Below are 15944 nucleotides of genomic sequence, written 5' to 3' on the forward strand. Positions count from 1 at the left end.
TCTCACACAAAGTCCAAAGTTAATGATCCTCTTTGCCCTTCAGGGTAGCAGCATTTTTACTTATCTGAAATACCTACTTCCCCCAGGCAGACTGTCTCGGTCAAAGATGCACAGCTTGTATCCAAATTCATTCTCCAAAACTCCACGGAGGGTCAGTAATACAAATTCCTCTTCTTCGGCATTCCTTGCATAGGACACATAAATATCATACTCCTTCCCATCTAGGAAAAGGATCACAAATTCAATATAAATTAGGAAAGTTACCCAATAGTATGACATTTGCTTTTACATCTAACGTCTGCATATTAGACATTTCCATTATGTGGCAGATTCCAGTGTGATTTTCTACTTATAACAAGTCTCCAGGCAAAATGACTTTTTGGAGGTTTGGTTTCAAGTTTTATCTGATGTGTCCTCTACTCTCATTTTACTAAGTTGAGTCTTTGTGGTGGAGAGAGGTTTGGCCTATTCAACTGTAAATTAAGAGAAGCAGGGTGTAAATCACAGGTGCTGGAAGCTAATATTATTCAGAAAATTTTAACTTCTTGTACTTGTATACTACTCATTAATATATTAGAATTATATATTGAACAAAACATTGTGAAATTCTGAATTATTTACACCTGAAAAGAACTAGAATCATAAATATAATTAGTTTCAACGGATCAATCTTTCACAAAATTGCCTAATTATAAAAAGCACTTCTCATTAAAAATATAGAGTCTGTGTTTCTTCCACAAGTCTACTGAATTAGAATCTTCATGGGATGCACCCAAGAATTTGTATGTTTAAATGTTGTATTCTTTTCACTAGGCAAATTTTCACTAGAGCAGTGTTTCTTAAACTTTAATGTGTACATGAATCACTTGGGAATGTACTTTAAATGTAGATTCTGATTCAGTAGGGGCCTAAATCTGAGATATTCCTTCTCATAAGCTCCCAGGTGATGCTGTGCTACTGGTTCTTGGATCACCCCCTGAGTACAAAGATTATGTGGACCTGTATTGCCCAATACAGCACAAGCCACATGTGTCTACTGAGCACCTGAAATGCAGATGGTCTGAATTGAGGTGTGCTGTAAGAGTAAAATACAGTACATTTAATTTCCAAGATTTTCAGTATCAAAAACAGACTGTGAAATATATCATTAACTTTTTAACATTAATTATAAGCTAAAATGATAGTATTATACATACTTTTAGTCGACTCATTATTTTTACTTCTTTTTCTCTATTTTTTCAATGTGGCCACATGAAAATTTTAAGTTAGATACGTGGCTTGCATTATATTTTTGTTTGCACAATGCTAATTTACACAAAACCACACGTTAATTCAATAAATCAGAATGATATACGTTGGAAATTTTTTCAACAGTAAGAGTTGAAATACAAGGTAATCTGCTTGAATCTTCCAGTCAATCTAGGTTTTATCAAGTTATTATGCTTTCATTTTTTTCAACATGCTTTCTAAAAATGACAGTAAAAGAGGTTTACATCAGACTTCTGTTCCTTACCTAAAATAGTTTCATCTGTTCCAAAATGAGCCCGGTAAAATAGGACCATCTCCAGCCAGTAAACATGGTAAACAACAATGAGAATCACCACTAGCAGGACTGTGGCTCCAAATCCACATGCTAGCTCCACTGTGTACCTTGGAGCTGGTACTGGAGTGAACAACAAAGAAACAGAACTGATTTCTATGCAGTGATCACAGTGACCTGTCATGCTGGCAGATAGCTGGATAAGCCAAACAGCTTAGCATGCACCTGCCTTATATGTGTGAACAAGCAGAGATAACGCAGTAGAGTTCAAGCACACTTAAAAGATGAGACTGTCATATTTGTCTTTTTGTTTCCAGCACCTAACATAGAAGGTATTTTTTTATTTAAAAAGTCTTTAGTGATATACAAATTAAAACAGAATTTTAACTTTGGGAAAGATTTAGTAGGTCATTTAATTCAAGCCATGATTTGATACCTGAATCTCCTCAAAAACATTTTTGAAAAGCATCATTCTATCCATCTATTGCCCATCTTTCAGGCTGGAGTCCTCACTGCTACCTGAACAAATTCACAATACTGATAAAATTTAAATTTTTGGTGCAGCTGATTTCAGTAACCATTTTTAATGCATTTCCATTAGTTTTAGTTTCATCCTCTCATCCAGTGTCAAATGGAAGGAATTTAACTCTTTCCATTGTACTTGGAAATAGGCCTCAAAGTCTTATTTTCATTGGGCAGAAACAGAAGGCATCCAACAAATCCTGAATATGCTTGGCTCTGAAAGTATTTCCCATTTCCACAGTTCTAGAGTATACATTCCAAAGACTCATTTGCAATATCTGAGTATGGACAGATTTTCACATTATCTGCTTATAGTTTTATATTATAAGCACCTTACAAATTTCTTTGGAACTATCAGAAATAGAGTGAGCTTATTCTCTATTATCAACAAACCAGATACAGTATTAACTCCTCAGTTCTGAAAACAATGTCTGTCACAATCAAATCACAAACCACCTACCTGTCTCATTTATCATTGCTTTTTCCTCAAAAACATCAGGAAGATTTAATGTCATGCCTTTCACCCACACTATGATTTCTGGCTAGAAGTCCTTTCTCTTTTTTAATTTTCAAGTCCATGTTCAAATATTATTTTATATGAGCTTTTGTTGAATAAAATTACCCTTGCAACCTGAGCTCTGTCTGGTAGAAATTCTCACTCTTTCCTTTGTTTGTCATTCTACGACAACATTTCCCCATTAATCTATACACTGACAGTCTTCCATGTGGAAATTATGTCTTTTTCATCCACCCTACCCCTAGAACACCTAGTGTCTCAATGAACATTTCCAGATCTAACACTTTACATTTCTTGGATATTTAAAACAAGCCTAGTTCTACACTGTATATCAGCAACTTCATTTGGTTGCTTATTAGCTTATAATAATGAAGCTCAAGGGTTTGAGAGAGGAACAGTATATTTACCGGATCTGAACCAGGAGTGGTTTAAATCATATATTAGTCCATCTCATAATTATTTAATGAGATCTACCATTTGCCAGGAGCTTTGTAGAATACAATGGTAAATACAAAAATGGTCTCTAATATTCAAATGCAGGGCAGCAAATAAATAAGACTTCTCACAGAAACAAAGATCCGAGTATCACATGTTCTCACTCATATAATGGACCTTGAACATCCAATGTAATACTATAAGAAAATGACTGACGGTACTGGGAAACTATGGTGGGGGGGTGGGATTAACAGTAGCAAATATCTGTCTGGGGATGGGAAAACACCTCTTATCAACAGGGTGCCCGAATGAAACGTAATTGTACACCTAACCCTTAACTGTACCCCACAAAACCATAATAAAAAACATTGATTAATAAAAAAATTTTTTAAAAATCTACAAAAAAAAAAAAGAAAATAAAAAAATAAGCCAGTTTATTTTAAATAGTGACTAATCCATAAGGAAAATAAACCAGAGGAATGTGATGGGGTAACTGAGGCATGGGGCTATGGAAGGGGAAGTAAGGTGGTGAGGGAAGGCTTCTGGAGCACCTAGAACATTGTAGGTGTTAAGTATTTGCTGAGACATGACTTAGAAGAATCAATGCAAAGCTGGGATTGCTACAGAAGTTCCCTGACTACAAAGTGCTGGCATCTCTGCACAACACCACTGATAACGTTTGGATATTTGTCCTCTCCAAATCTCCTGTTGAAATGTGACTTCCAATGTTGGAGGTGGGCCCTAGTGGGTAGTGTTAGGGTCATGGAGATGTACTCTGCGTTTTGTAAGCCAGTCTTACTTTTTGAATCCAACTTATTGTATATCACCTTTACTTCTTCTCCCTCTCCCTCTCCCTCTCTCTCTCCTTCCCTTCTCTAGCCTTCTCTCCTTCCTTCTCTTCCCCCACCCACATTGCTAGGTGACAAGCTGGCTCTCCTGCCTTCCTGAAGGGCTCACCAGGTGCAGATGATGTTTCTTCTACAGCCTGCAAAACCACTAGCTAAGTAAATCTCTTTGCTTTACAAATTATCCAGCCTCAGGTATTCCTCTATAGCAATGTAAAACAAGTTAATACAACACTCATGAAGTTTAATTATTGATCATATACTTGTGGAAAAATCACTTTTAAAGCAGGAATCTATTCTAAGGGGAATATGGTAAGTAGCCTGGAACTGAGTTTCACATTCTCCAGTTATAGGACAAATTATAAGAGTTTTGGGTTTGCTATTCTCACCCAGGATATTAATCCTGCTGCAGGTACAGGACACAGCAGTGCAAAATTATTATAGGTACTCTTGTACTCATTCCATGAATAATGATGTTTTAAAATAAGAAAACTTCATCATAAGATGCCAGAAGCAATGTCAGTAGAGTTGTTGAAAATTTACTAAGATCAATTTGGGTAACTGGCGTGAAAATGACTGTCTGGTATTTCTGAGTACATGTTATAGTAACAGTACACTGGGTAATTCCCACTCTTTATTATTTGTTCAGTTCTTTTGCCCCCTCTGGATGGAGAGTTGCTATTGGCTACACTCACTTGAAATTATTTCTTTTTAAAATATCAATAGAGATCTTGCTTAATGATCAAGAGATAAATTATCCTCATAAGCTTCTCTCTGCCTCATTCACTTCACCACTGCCCATTTTGTTTCTAACGAGGCTTCTTAATTCTGTTTTGTGTTATACAGTCATTGTGTCATATTTACAGATTGTATTTTGTGCAGTTACCTTGAAAACAAGGAGTCCCTAATGCTACCTAACTAATTAGACTCTTAGGATAAATAATCCACCAGCCTGATTTTCTAAATGACTTGGGTCTCATGTCGAAAGTGCTCTTAAAACTTTGCTGGCTTGCACAGAAAGTGATTTTCAGCCTACGTTTTCTGTTTGCCCAGTTAGAGACTTTGGTGTTTGGGCACAAAGATTTTACTCTGATGCTCTACATGTCTGATGCTATACATATACTTTATATACATATAAAAAGTTTCCAATCAGGAAGAGATGATGCAATGTGACCTCATTGATTTTACTAATAATCTGATTCAAGAGGTAACCAAATTGTGCTACTTGCTTGAATCAGAATTTTCTACATCTCTTTTGCAAGTCTACGGCAATAACTGGCTCCAAAGCCCAAATTTCCAGATAACCACCTTTGTTAAAACAGTTCAACACCTTAGCTCTTGTCATTTTTCCTGTTTTGAGTTCTTGTTCTACAATTATGCTTCTCCTAGGAAATCTAATTTATTTCCTTTATCTTCATTATTATAGTTGGAGACTATCCATTGAGTGTCTCAACTAAATGCCAGTTGCTTGGACTTCCAAGTGTTCCCTGACACAGAACCCATAGATACTCTGTGCTAAACCTGTGGGACTTGACGATTTTTGCAACTGTGGTAATGACCATTTTCCTGAATTAAAAAGAGAGTGTCTTTTTAAAATGATGGCAATCAGGAGATGTATGACAGAACTGACTTTCAGACTTTTAGTTTGGCTATTATGGTATACTAAAACTTGTACATTTTGGACTTCAGTTTCTTTTCTTAGAGGAATAATTCTTTCATACCTAAAATACAGTTTTCCAAAGATGGATAACTAGTAGTGCAGGAGTGTGATCTGTGAGAGAAAAGATACAAAAAAGGTAAACCCTACAATCACTCTGACTTTTTGACTAAAGGCATTTTTTAAAACTATGGCACAAAAAGGAAAAAGCCAAAAGAAGACAAGGGTCATGCTGAGCTAAGGAGACAGAAGTTAGAGTTCAAGTCTATTGAGCTGGATTGCATTTAGAGGCCTGGGTACCAAGAGAAGAAAACTGTGTAGAAAAGGAACTCTAGAAATCTGCACGGGCTTGCCTCGAGTCTTTGGTCAAATATAAAACTATGCATAGTCAATATGGTACTTTAAAAGGATAGGCAAAGAATAGCTGGGAGTTGATTAGCTCTAGGAGCACATGCAGGGCTGGGAGACAGTTGAGTTCAGACTACTGAGTGAAAAGTCTTTGTCAAGCAACCCAAGTAATCAAGTGGAGACCCCAGGTATAACATGCCCTAGAAGTAGGTCCAATCCAACTTACAGAAGGGCTATTTTAGACCTACTCTAACAAAGATGAGATACTTTTAAAAAGCAAGCTGTTATGCAAGTAAATTAACTTCCTGCTAGAACAAAACTTAACACTCTTACAAAATTCAGACATTCAATGATGTAACATCCATAATGTCCAGCATATGATTTTTAAAAAGCTAGATGAAGAAAAAGGGAAAAAACATACATATTCAGAAGAAAATCAGCTATTTCAAGTACAATCAGAATTGACAAAGATGACAGAATTGCCAGATAAGTATTTAAAAATGAATATTGTAAATGTATCTTTTGAAAAAAGAAAAAGACCATAAAGATCGTGAACAGCAATTGGGAAATATCAATAGAGACATTTCAGTAGAGAAATGGAAATTCAAAACCTGATAATACAATTAATGAGATTAAAATGCTACAGATTAGACATCATAAAAATGATCAGTAGACATTAAAAGCTACACAAACACAAAGGGGAAAGATAATATAATAAAAATAATGACAGCCTCACTATTGGACAACACAAAGTGGTCTATTCTAAATTTAACTGGAGCATGAAAAAAGAGTGAGGAGGAAAGAAGAACATATTTGCAGAAATAATAGCTGTAAATTTTTCAAATTAAATAAAAAATATAAACACATAGAACCAAGAGATTCAGTGAATTCTGATAATTAAAAACACAACAAAGTATATCATAACTTAATTGTTCAATATCAATGCAGAAGAGAAAACGTTAAAATCTCCACAGGGGAAAAAAAGAAATACACAAGACATAAATAATGGGCACAATAAATAAATAAAAAGAGCAAAACACTGCCAAATTTGCATTATAAATAATATTGGTCGGGGAAAATGGAATGATACCTATGAATGGTTCAACCAATCCAGTGAAAATATTGACAAAGGCACCAGAGCAACATTATGAGAAAATAAAAATCTTTCCAACAATTTGTCTTCGAACAACTGGATATCAATATGAGAAGAAAATTAGGCTTCAATTTCTACTTCACATCATGAATGGGGAAAATAAATTAGAGATGAATCTCAGATATAAATAAAGGTGAATCTCATGAGTTGGGGTATGCAAAGCCTTCTTAGAGCACAGAAAGTAACAGCCATTAAATAAAATGTTAATTAATTATATTTCATCAAAAACAAAAATGTCTGCTCATTAAAATATACCATTAAAGAAACAAATTTTCATGCAACACACTGGGAAAAAATATTTGCCAGCATGTATCTGACACAGGACTGGCATTCAGGATAGATAAAGAACGGCTCAAATTCAATAATAAAACAAAATCAACCTAATTATAAAATGAACAAAATGTTTGAACAGTCACATCACAAAAGACATACAGATGACTAATAAGCACATAAAAAAGTGCTCTGTATCTTTAATCATCAGAAAAATAAAAAATGAAACTACAATAAGGTACATCACTCAGTCACTACAATGACTAAAACTGAGACTATTGACAGACAACACTAAATAGTGAAGATGTGGATATACTGTTGGTGAGAGTGTAAATGATACAGCCTCTTGATTTTAAAAAAAAATCTATCAGTTTATGATAAAACTAAATCAGTAATTCCATACATAGATATTCACCTCAGATAAGTAAAATATGTCTATAAAGGAACCTGGATAAAAATGTTCACAGAAGTTTTATTTAAAAGACTTCAAGACTGAAAACAACCCAAATGTCTATCACTCAAAGAATAAATAAACAAGTTATGATACTTTTTTTTTTTAAGGAAAACACTTCTTGGTAAACAAAAAGAGCAAATGACTGATATTCACAACAACATGAATGAGTATCAAGAACTCTTACACAGTAGTGCACACCATATGGGATGCATACATATATTTATCCGTGTATGGGTCCATGTACATGATGTTCTAGAACAGAAACTCATAATCTATTTTTTAAAAATTAAAACAGTTGTATTGTGGGGGTAGGGGAGTTAGAAATAGTAGAATTCACTGATAATGAGAAGGAAGAAAATGTTACTCTCTGTGGTGATGGTAATATTCTGCATCTGAATAGGAAATTAGGTTATGCATATGCATTTCTCAAAAATTATCTCATGGTGCGCTTAAGTTGGGCAAGGTTTACCTAAAAAAAGAGAATGATAAATAAATGATAATATCATGATAATGATAAGATGTTTAAATGTTTACAAATGTTTGCATATACTTTGAAATATATCAGAAAATAAGATAGATTGATGGATGGATAGAGAAACAAAGAGATATGTGATAAAGCAAAATTAGCAAAATGTTAATGGTAGAACCTAAATAAGGGATATTACTGCTCACTGTATGATTTTCAAAAAACTTCTGTGTATTTGAAAACTTTCTTAATGAAGTGTTGAAATGTAAAAATTAAAACGAAATAAGATATTTTCAGATTAAAACAAATTTGAGAAAACTTGTCACCAGCAAATGTGCATTTCCAGAAACATTAAACAGTTCTTCAGACTAAAATGTTACCAAGAATGGGTAGTGCCAGAAATAGAAGTAAATAAATTTTTTAAATCTCAGTTCTTAACTTGTATAAAACATAAGTATTTAAGTGTAAGTATTACAATATATTGTGATGTTTTAATATACACAAAACTGAAATGTATTATAACACAAAGTATAGGAGGGAAGAAATGAAAATATGTCATAGTAAATTTCCCATAAAATATGTAAAGTGATTAATTCAAATAAACTGATAAGTTCAAGAAAATCAAGTTCTAGAGGGAAAAAAAAATCTAAAAAAAAAAAAAAAGCCCAAAACAAGAGATACAGTCAAAGGACCATAAAGGTGTTTAAATAAAATACAGTAAAAATACTAATTTATCTAAAGGATATAAAGAACAGATGAAATGGGTAGATAACAAATAGCAAGATGGTAAACTTAAAACCGTAATACTTATAATTATATTAAAGATAACTTAATCAAACATTCAAATTAAAAATCAGAAATGATCAGATTGGATTTAAAAATCTAAGACCCAATAATATTCTGTAAATAAAAGCTACACATTAAACATACAGGTAGCAATAGATAATATCAAACAAATGAAAAAGAATATGAAAAAGAATATGCAAATACCAATTATAAGAAAGCTGGAATGGCTACATTAATCTCAGACACAAAGTATTAACAGAAAAAAAAGATATTTAATAATTTTTAAAAGTCAAGTAATCAAAAAGACATATCAACTCTAATGTATATGTACTTAATATCACAGTCCTAACACACAGGAAACAAATACTGGCTGAACAGAAAAAAGAGTTAGAAATATGCATATTATATGTAAAGATTCATTACCTTTCTTTCAGTAGTTGAACAACTATGTATAGTGGAAAAAAAATCAATAAGAATATTAAAGGCTTGAGGAATACTGACACCAATTGCCTTAGTTGATGTTATTACAGAACACCACACCCAAAAGCTACAAAATATACATTCTTTTCAAATGCATTTGAAACATTCACCAAAATAGGAAATCCGCAACTACTTTTTAAAAAGTATCAATAAATGTAAAATGAATACAATCATACAGAGTACATTTTAGGACACATCAGAGTTAAATAAGAAATTAGAATCAAGTGTGCAGTACTGTGTAAAGAGTACTCATTACCCATTCCCCCAGTTTTCACAGATACAATGGGAGTTCTATCTGAAGGATGAGAAGAGGAAAAATTGTACCAATTCATATACATGGTAAGTATTAGAGCCACAACTCGACCCCAGGTCTTTCTGGAACCTCAATCTATGTTTCTCCCACTCGATCAAACAGTTTTCTCAAATAATGCTAAGTCAGAAACACCCTATCTCTGACTTTTTATCTTCATTTCTAACTTTTTAAGTTACCTAAAGTTTAATGACTATATGAAATGTTACAAATTACTTTACCAAGAGTGAAAATAAAGTCAGTTCTAAAATTAAAATAAATATTCATACATGTGTAATAAAAAGATCTGGAAAACACCCAATAAGTGTAAATTAATTAACATGGGTCTAAATAATCCATGGATCAAAAATAAATAAAAACAAAAATCATAAAATATTTTTAAATGGATAAAACAAAATTCAACATTTTTTAGAATTAATTAATGTAATCTTATGAGGAAAATTAATAGCTCTGAATACTTATATTGATAAAGAAGAATTACTTAAAATCAAAGATACAGCTTTTATTTTAAGATAATTGAAAACGAAGAGAGCGTCTGGGCTTGGACTCTAGTGATTCCCGGGACACAGAAGCCGAGCGCCATTTTTTCTTTCTATTCTTTCTTTCTTCTTTTTTTTTTTAATAAATCAACAAACCCTCCCTGGCAAGAAAACGCTGGGAGAGACTGTCTAAGTGGGGCTTGTGAGTGGGTGGCCAGGCCCCTTGTGCAATAGTTGGTGCTGCAGTTTCTCTATTTCGCCCCTGGCTCTTCCCAGGTCGCAGAAGCAGAGCACCATTATTTTTTAAAAACGGACAGAAGTTTTCCTTTGGAAAAGCGGCAGGGAGACACTATTGCCCCAGGCGCGCCCTCACTATGGAAGCAGGAGAGAGACTGTTCCAGGCTTTGCCTCATCACTTCAGCACCTTGCAGGGCACTGGAAGTGGCTGCAGACGGAGTTCACAGGCAAGTTCCCACGGAAGAGGACAAGAGAGGCACCCCACCGCCACATTGAAGACGGGGCAGGAAAGTGCTCCGACTTGCTCAGGGACCCACAGATCTGATCTTCGTGACTGGTGGATCAACTACTCGGGGAATATCCTGAGGGCATGTCCTGAGGGCACAAACTTCACAGGGACTTGACTGGTGCTGAGTTCCAGGCGCTCCACCCCCTACCCTGATCCAGCTGTGGGACCAAGGGTGAGGCCAGAAAAAGAGAAAGAAGAACTCTAAAGAGATCAGTGGTGAGTCTGACCCAAACCCCCTCCTTCCCTGCAATCCTCTGAATGTCAGACCCACACAGTTGGACCACAACTGAGAGGGACAAACCCAGGCAGAGCCTGGACCATCAGTCACACCCTAAGAGCTCCGTTCCAGGATAGTCCTGCCTGTGGCACCCCAGTGAGAGTACATACCTGGGGAAGAGATAGTCCCAGTTCCATATCTCCCCACCAGAGATCTCCCTGACCATACGAGAGTGGGAGGGGAGGCCTGCAACCCCACCCACCTTCACTGTGCCTCCTCCTTCCCTGCTTCCTTCCCTGAGGAGAGAGGGAAAGAGGTGACTCTGCAGGAGAGACCTGATTAGAGGAACAATGACTGAGCCTGCCACAAGAGGGCAGGTTTTTGTTTATTTTTGTTTTTTTAATTTTCAATTATTTTTTAATTAAAAACATTTTTTTTGACTGTTCGTACATCTATTTTAAAATTATTTTTCCTTTGTGCATGAATGTGTATGTGAGGGTTTGATCTGCATCCCCCCTCAAAAAAATTTTTTTTAATTTTTCTTTTCTTTTTCTGTTTCTTTTGTTGTTTTCTGCTTTTGTGTGTATGTGAATGATTGCGTGTTCATCTTTTGATTTTGTTGTAGCTGTTGATTTTTGTTCTTCTGGGTCTTTTTTATATTCATTTTTTATAGTGTAAGTGGGTAATGCCAATAGATGTGTGAGGGTTCGACCTGAATCCCCCCCATTTTTTTCTTCGGTTTTTCTGTTTTTCTTCTCTATTCATTTTGTACTAGGCATGCATGTGTGTATTTAGTTTTCTTGGGGGTCTTTTTGTAGTTGATTGTTTTGTTTCACTTTGTTGTTATTCCAGTTTGTTTTGGAGTGTGTGTGTATGTGTTCAATTGCTTTTGCATTGGTTTCTGCTTTGCATCATCATATATAGTGGTAGTGGGGAGTGGGTCAGGGAACACATACCACAATAAGTGAACATTTTAATTTGCAAGTGGTATCTGATTCCAAGTGCCCCATTCCCCACTTAATTTGAATTTTGAAAACTACAAGAGACAGCAAGGCTTCCCATTCACCATCCTATTTCAAAATGGAACAAATCCAGAGCCTGGATCAGGAAGAACAGAGGTCTGAGCAAACGTCAGAAGGGAAAGCCTCTCCCACTAACACTGAATAACAGAACTAAAGAGAAAAACAAGAGATCTGTCACAAATGAGGAAAGTCAAAGGAAGACCTCAGGCAATTTCAAGTGTACCAAAGACAAAACTCCTGAAAAATCAGACCTTGGTGCCCAAACAATGGAAGTCACCAAAGACCGTCCTCAGAATATGACAGGGATTAGGGAATGGTTGGAAAGACAAGACACAACACTGAAAGAACTTGTAACATAGATTTTGGCAATAAAAAATTTCAACTAGGAAATAAATATCAGATGCATGGAAAGCAGAATTAATCTAGCTGAAGAAAGAAACTCAGAACTTGAAGACCAGAACATGGAATTAATCCAATCTGTAAAAAACTTAGAAAGAAGACTCAGAATGAAAGAACAAAGCCTATAAGAGATGTGCGATTATATCAAGAGGTCGAACCTATGCCTGATTGGTATCCCAGAAGAAGAAAGGGAAATAGAGAACAACTTGGAGCAAGTATTCCAGGAAGTAATCCAAGAAAACCTTCCCCATCTCACCAGAGATGTGACCAGTCAAGCACAAGAGATACAGAGAACCCCCAAAAGACATCAAATGAGAAGACCAACCCCTAGACACATAGTAATTCGCCTACAAGGTAGGCACAAAAGAAAAAATTCTAAAGGCAGCAAGAGAGAATGGTCAGACTACCTACTGGGAAAGCCAATCAAAATAGCAGCAGACCTATCAGCAGAAACACTACAAGCAAGAAGGGACTGAAGCCCTATATTCAAAGTCCTCAAAGATAAAAAATTTAAACCAAGAATTTCTTATCCAGCCAAGCTCAGCTTCATCAGATGGAGAAGTAAAATCCTTCCCAGACATGCAATCCCTAAGAGATTAAGCAGCTTCTAGTCCAGCTTTACATGAGATACTTAAAAAGCACAGAAGAAAGAAGAAAAAGATTGACCACACATTTCCCAAGAGAACAGCAGAGCACAGAATCAGCAGAGAACACAGCACAACAAGAAACTTGAAAACACACACATGCATGAACTCCAAAACCAAAAGAAAACCAGCAAACAAAGAAAAGAGTTTGTAAGAACCTCATGACAGGGATAAACAATCATATTTCAATAATCAGCCTGAATGTGAATGGAATAAATGCACCACTGAAAAGACACAGAATGGCAAACTGGATAAGAGCCCATGACTCAATTATTTGCTGCAACCAGGAGACTCATCTCACTTCAAGGGATGCCCACAGACTCAAATTTAAAGGTTGGAAAACAAGTTTCAAGGCAATGGATCACAAAAGAAGGCAGGAGTGACAATCTTAATATCAGACAAAACAACCTTTAAAATATCAAAAATTTAAAAAGATGCAAAAGGATACTATGTAATGATAAAAGGTTCAATTCATCAACAAGAAATATTCATCCTAAACATATACACACCCTACACAGGAGCACCAGCATTTAAAAAACAACCACTAAGTAAACTAAAAAAAGATATTGACTCTTAACACTATTATAGCAGGGGACTTGAATATTCCACTGACAACCCTTGATAGATCATTGAGACAAAAAATCAACAAGGAGATCCAGAACCTAAACTTGACACTTGACCAAATGGACTTAATAGATAACTACAGATTATTCCACCCAACAACTACAGAATGCACATTCAACTCATTACCACATGGAAGATACTCCAAGATTGATCACATCCTTGGCCATAAATCAAGCATAAACAAATTCCATAAGGCTGAAATCTTGCCATGCACATTCTCAGACCACAGTGGAATAATAATAAATGTCACCATCACCAACATTTCCCCAAAGCCCACAAAGACATGGGCACTACATAGCATGATCTTGAACAACTACTGGGTCAACACTGAAATCAAAGCAGAAATTGAAAGATTCCTGGAAACAAATGAAAATGAAAAAACATCTCACTAAAACCTTTGGGATGTCCTGAAAGCAGTTCTCAGAAGGGAATTTATAACTGCACTAGCACACATCATGAAAATGGAAAGATCAGAAGTTGAGAGCCTAACAAATCACCTGAGGGAGCTGGAAAGAGAAGACCTCCAAAATCCCTACTTTAGCAGAAGAATCCAAATCACAAAAATAAGAGCACAAGTATGGCACATAGAAGACAAAAATATCATAGAAAACATCAACAAAACAAAAAGCTGGTTCTTTGAAAGAATTAACAATATTGATGGGCCCCTAGGCAGAATGATCAAGAAAAAGCCCAAATAAACACAATCAGAAATACAAATCAAAACTCACCCCGAAGAAATACAAAAGATTATCAGAGAGTACTATGTACACCTGTATAAAACAAACTAACCTAAATGAAATGGAGGACTCTCTGACGTCACAAAACCTCCCAAGGTTGAACCATAATGACATTGAAACACTAAATAGACCAATAACAACCCAGGAAATTGACTCTGTCATATAAAAACTACCTCTAAAAAAAAGCCCTGGACCAGATGGCTTTCCAGCAGAATTCTACAAAACATACAAGGAAGAGCTGATACCAATCCTACTGAAAGTATTCTAGGCAGTTGAGAAAGATGGAATTCTCCCCAAATAATTTTAAGAAGCTAACATCACACTGATATCCAAACTGGGTAAAGATACAACAAAAAAAGAGAACTACAGGCCAATATCCCTTATGAACACAGATGCAAAAGTCTTCCACAAGATTCTAGCAAATCGGATCCAAAAACACATCTCAAAAATCATCCACCATGACCAAGTAGGCTTCAATCCCAGGATGCAGGGCTGGTTCAACATTCCCAAGACCATAAATGTCATTAAATACATCAACAGATGTAAATACAAGAACTACATGATTATCTCATTAGATGCAGATAAAAGCTTTTGATAAAATCGAGCATACCTTCTTGATAAAAACCCTCAAACACCTAGGTATAGAAGGAACATACCTCAAAATAGTAAGTGCCATCTATGATAAACTCACAGTTAACATATTGCTAAATAGACAGAAACTAGAAACATTTCCTCTGAAAACTGGAACAAGACAAGGCTGCCCACTCTCACCCCTCTTGTTCAATACTGTATTGAAAGTCCTAGATCAGGCAATTAGATAAGGGAAGGAAATCAGGGGTATCCAAATAGAAAAAGAGGAAGTCAAGTTATCCCTCTTTGCTGATGATATGATCCTATACCTTGAAAATCCAAGAGAATCTGTCAACAACCTGCTTGATAAAGGACTTTGACAAAGTCTCAGGGTACAAAATAAATGTGCAAAAGACAGTTGCATTCCTATACACCAACAACAAGCAGGCAGAGATATACGGGCAGCCAACAGACACATGAAAAAGTGCTCAGCCTCACTCATCATCAGAGAAATGCAAATCAAAACCACATTGAGATACCACCTAACCCCAGTAAGAATGGCCATCATTAATAAAACAAACAACAACAGATGCTGGTGAGGATGTGAAGAAAAAGGAATGCTTCTACACTGCTGGTGGGAATGCAAACTAGTGCAACCTCTTTGGGAAGACAGTGTGTTGATTTCTGAAAGAACAAGAAATTGACCTTCCATATGACCCAGCAATTCCCCTATTGGGGATATACCCAGAGGAACCTAGATCATGCTCCAAAAATATACCTGCACACGCATGTTTGTTGCAGCTCTATTCACGATAGCAAAAACATGGAACCAACCATGTTGCCCATCAAAGCTAGACTGGATAAAGAAAATGTGGTACATATACACAATGGAATATTATACAGCCATAAAGAAGGACAAATATATGGACTTCGCAGCAACTTG

The 15944-nt window shown here is 35.7% G+C and overlaps 1 protein-coding gene across 2 annotated transcripts in view; it reads right to left on the reverse strand.

Moving 5' to 3' along the window:
- IL1RAP (interleukin 1 receptor accessory protein) overlaps positions 1-15944 on the reverse strand; it is a 144347-nt gene that overhangs the window by 11448 nt on the left and 116955 nt on the right. For both annotated transcript variants that reach the window (XM_008068421.1, XM_008068426.1), the window contains 2 exons: positions 1514-1663; positions 78-221 (listed from right to left, as the gene is read on the reverse strand). In XM_008068421.1, coding sequence (XP_008066612.1) covers positions 78-221; positions 1514-1663 — 294 coding nt within the window. The remainder of the gene's footprint in view (positions 1-77; positions 222-1513; positions 1664-15944) is intronic.

Source organism: Carlito syrichta, unplaced genomic scaffold (genome assembly GCF_000164805.1).
Source record: "Carlito syrichta isolate Samal-C Ts95f unplaced genomic scaffold, Tarsius_syrichta-2.0.1 Scaffold108652, whole genome shotgun sequence".
Lineage (NCBI taxonomy): Eukaryota > Metazoa > Chordata > Mammalia > Primates > Tarsiidae > Carlito > Carlito syrichta.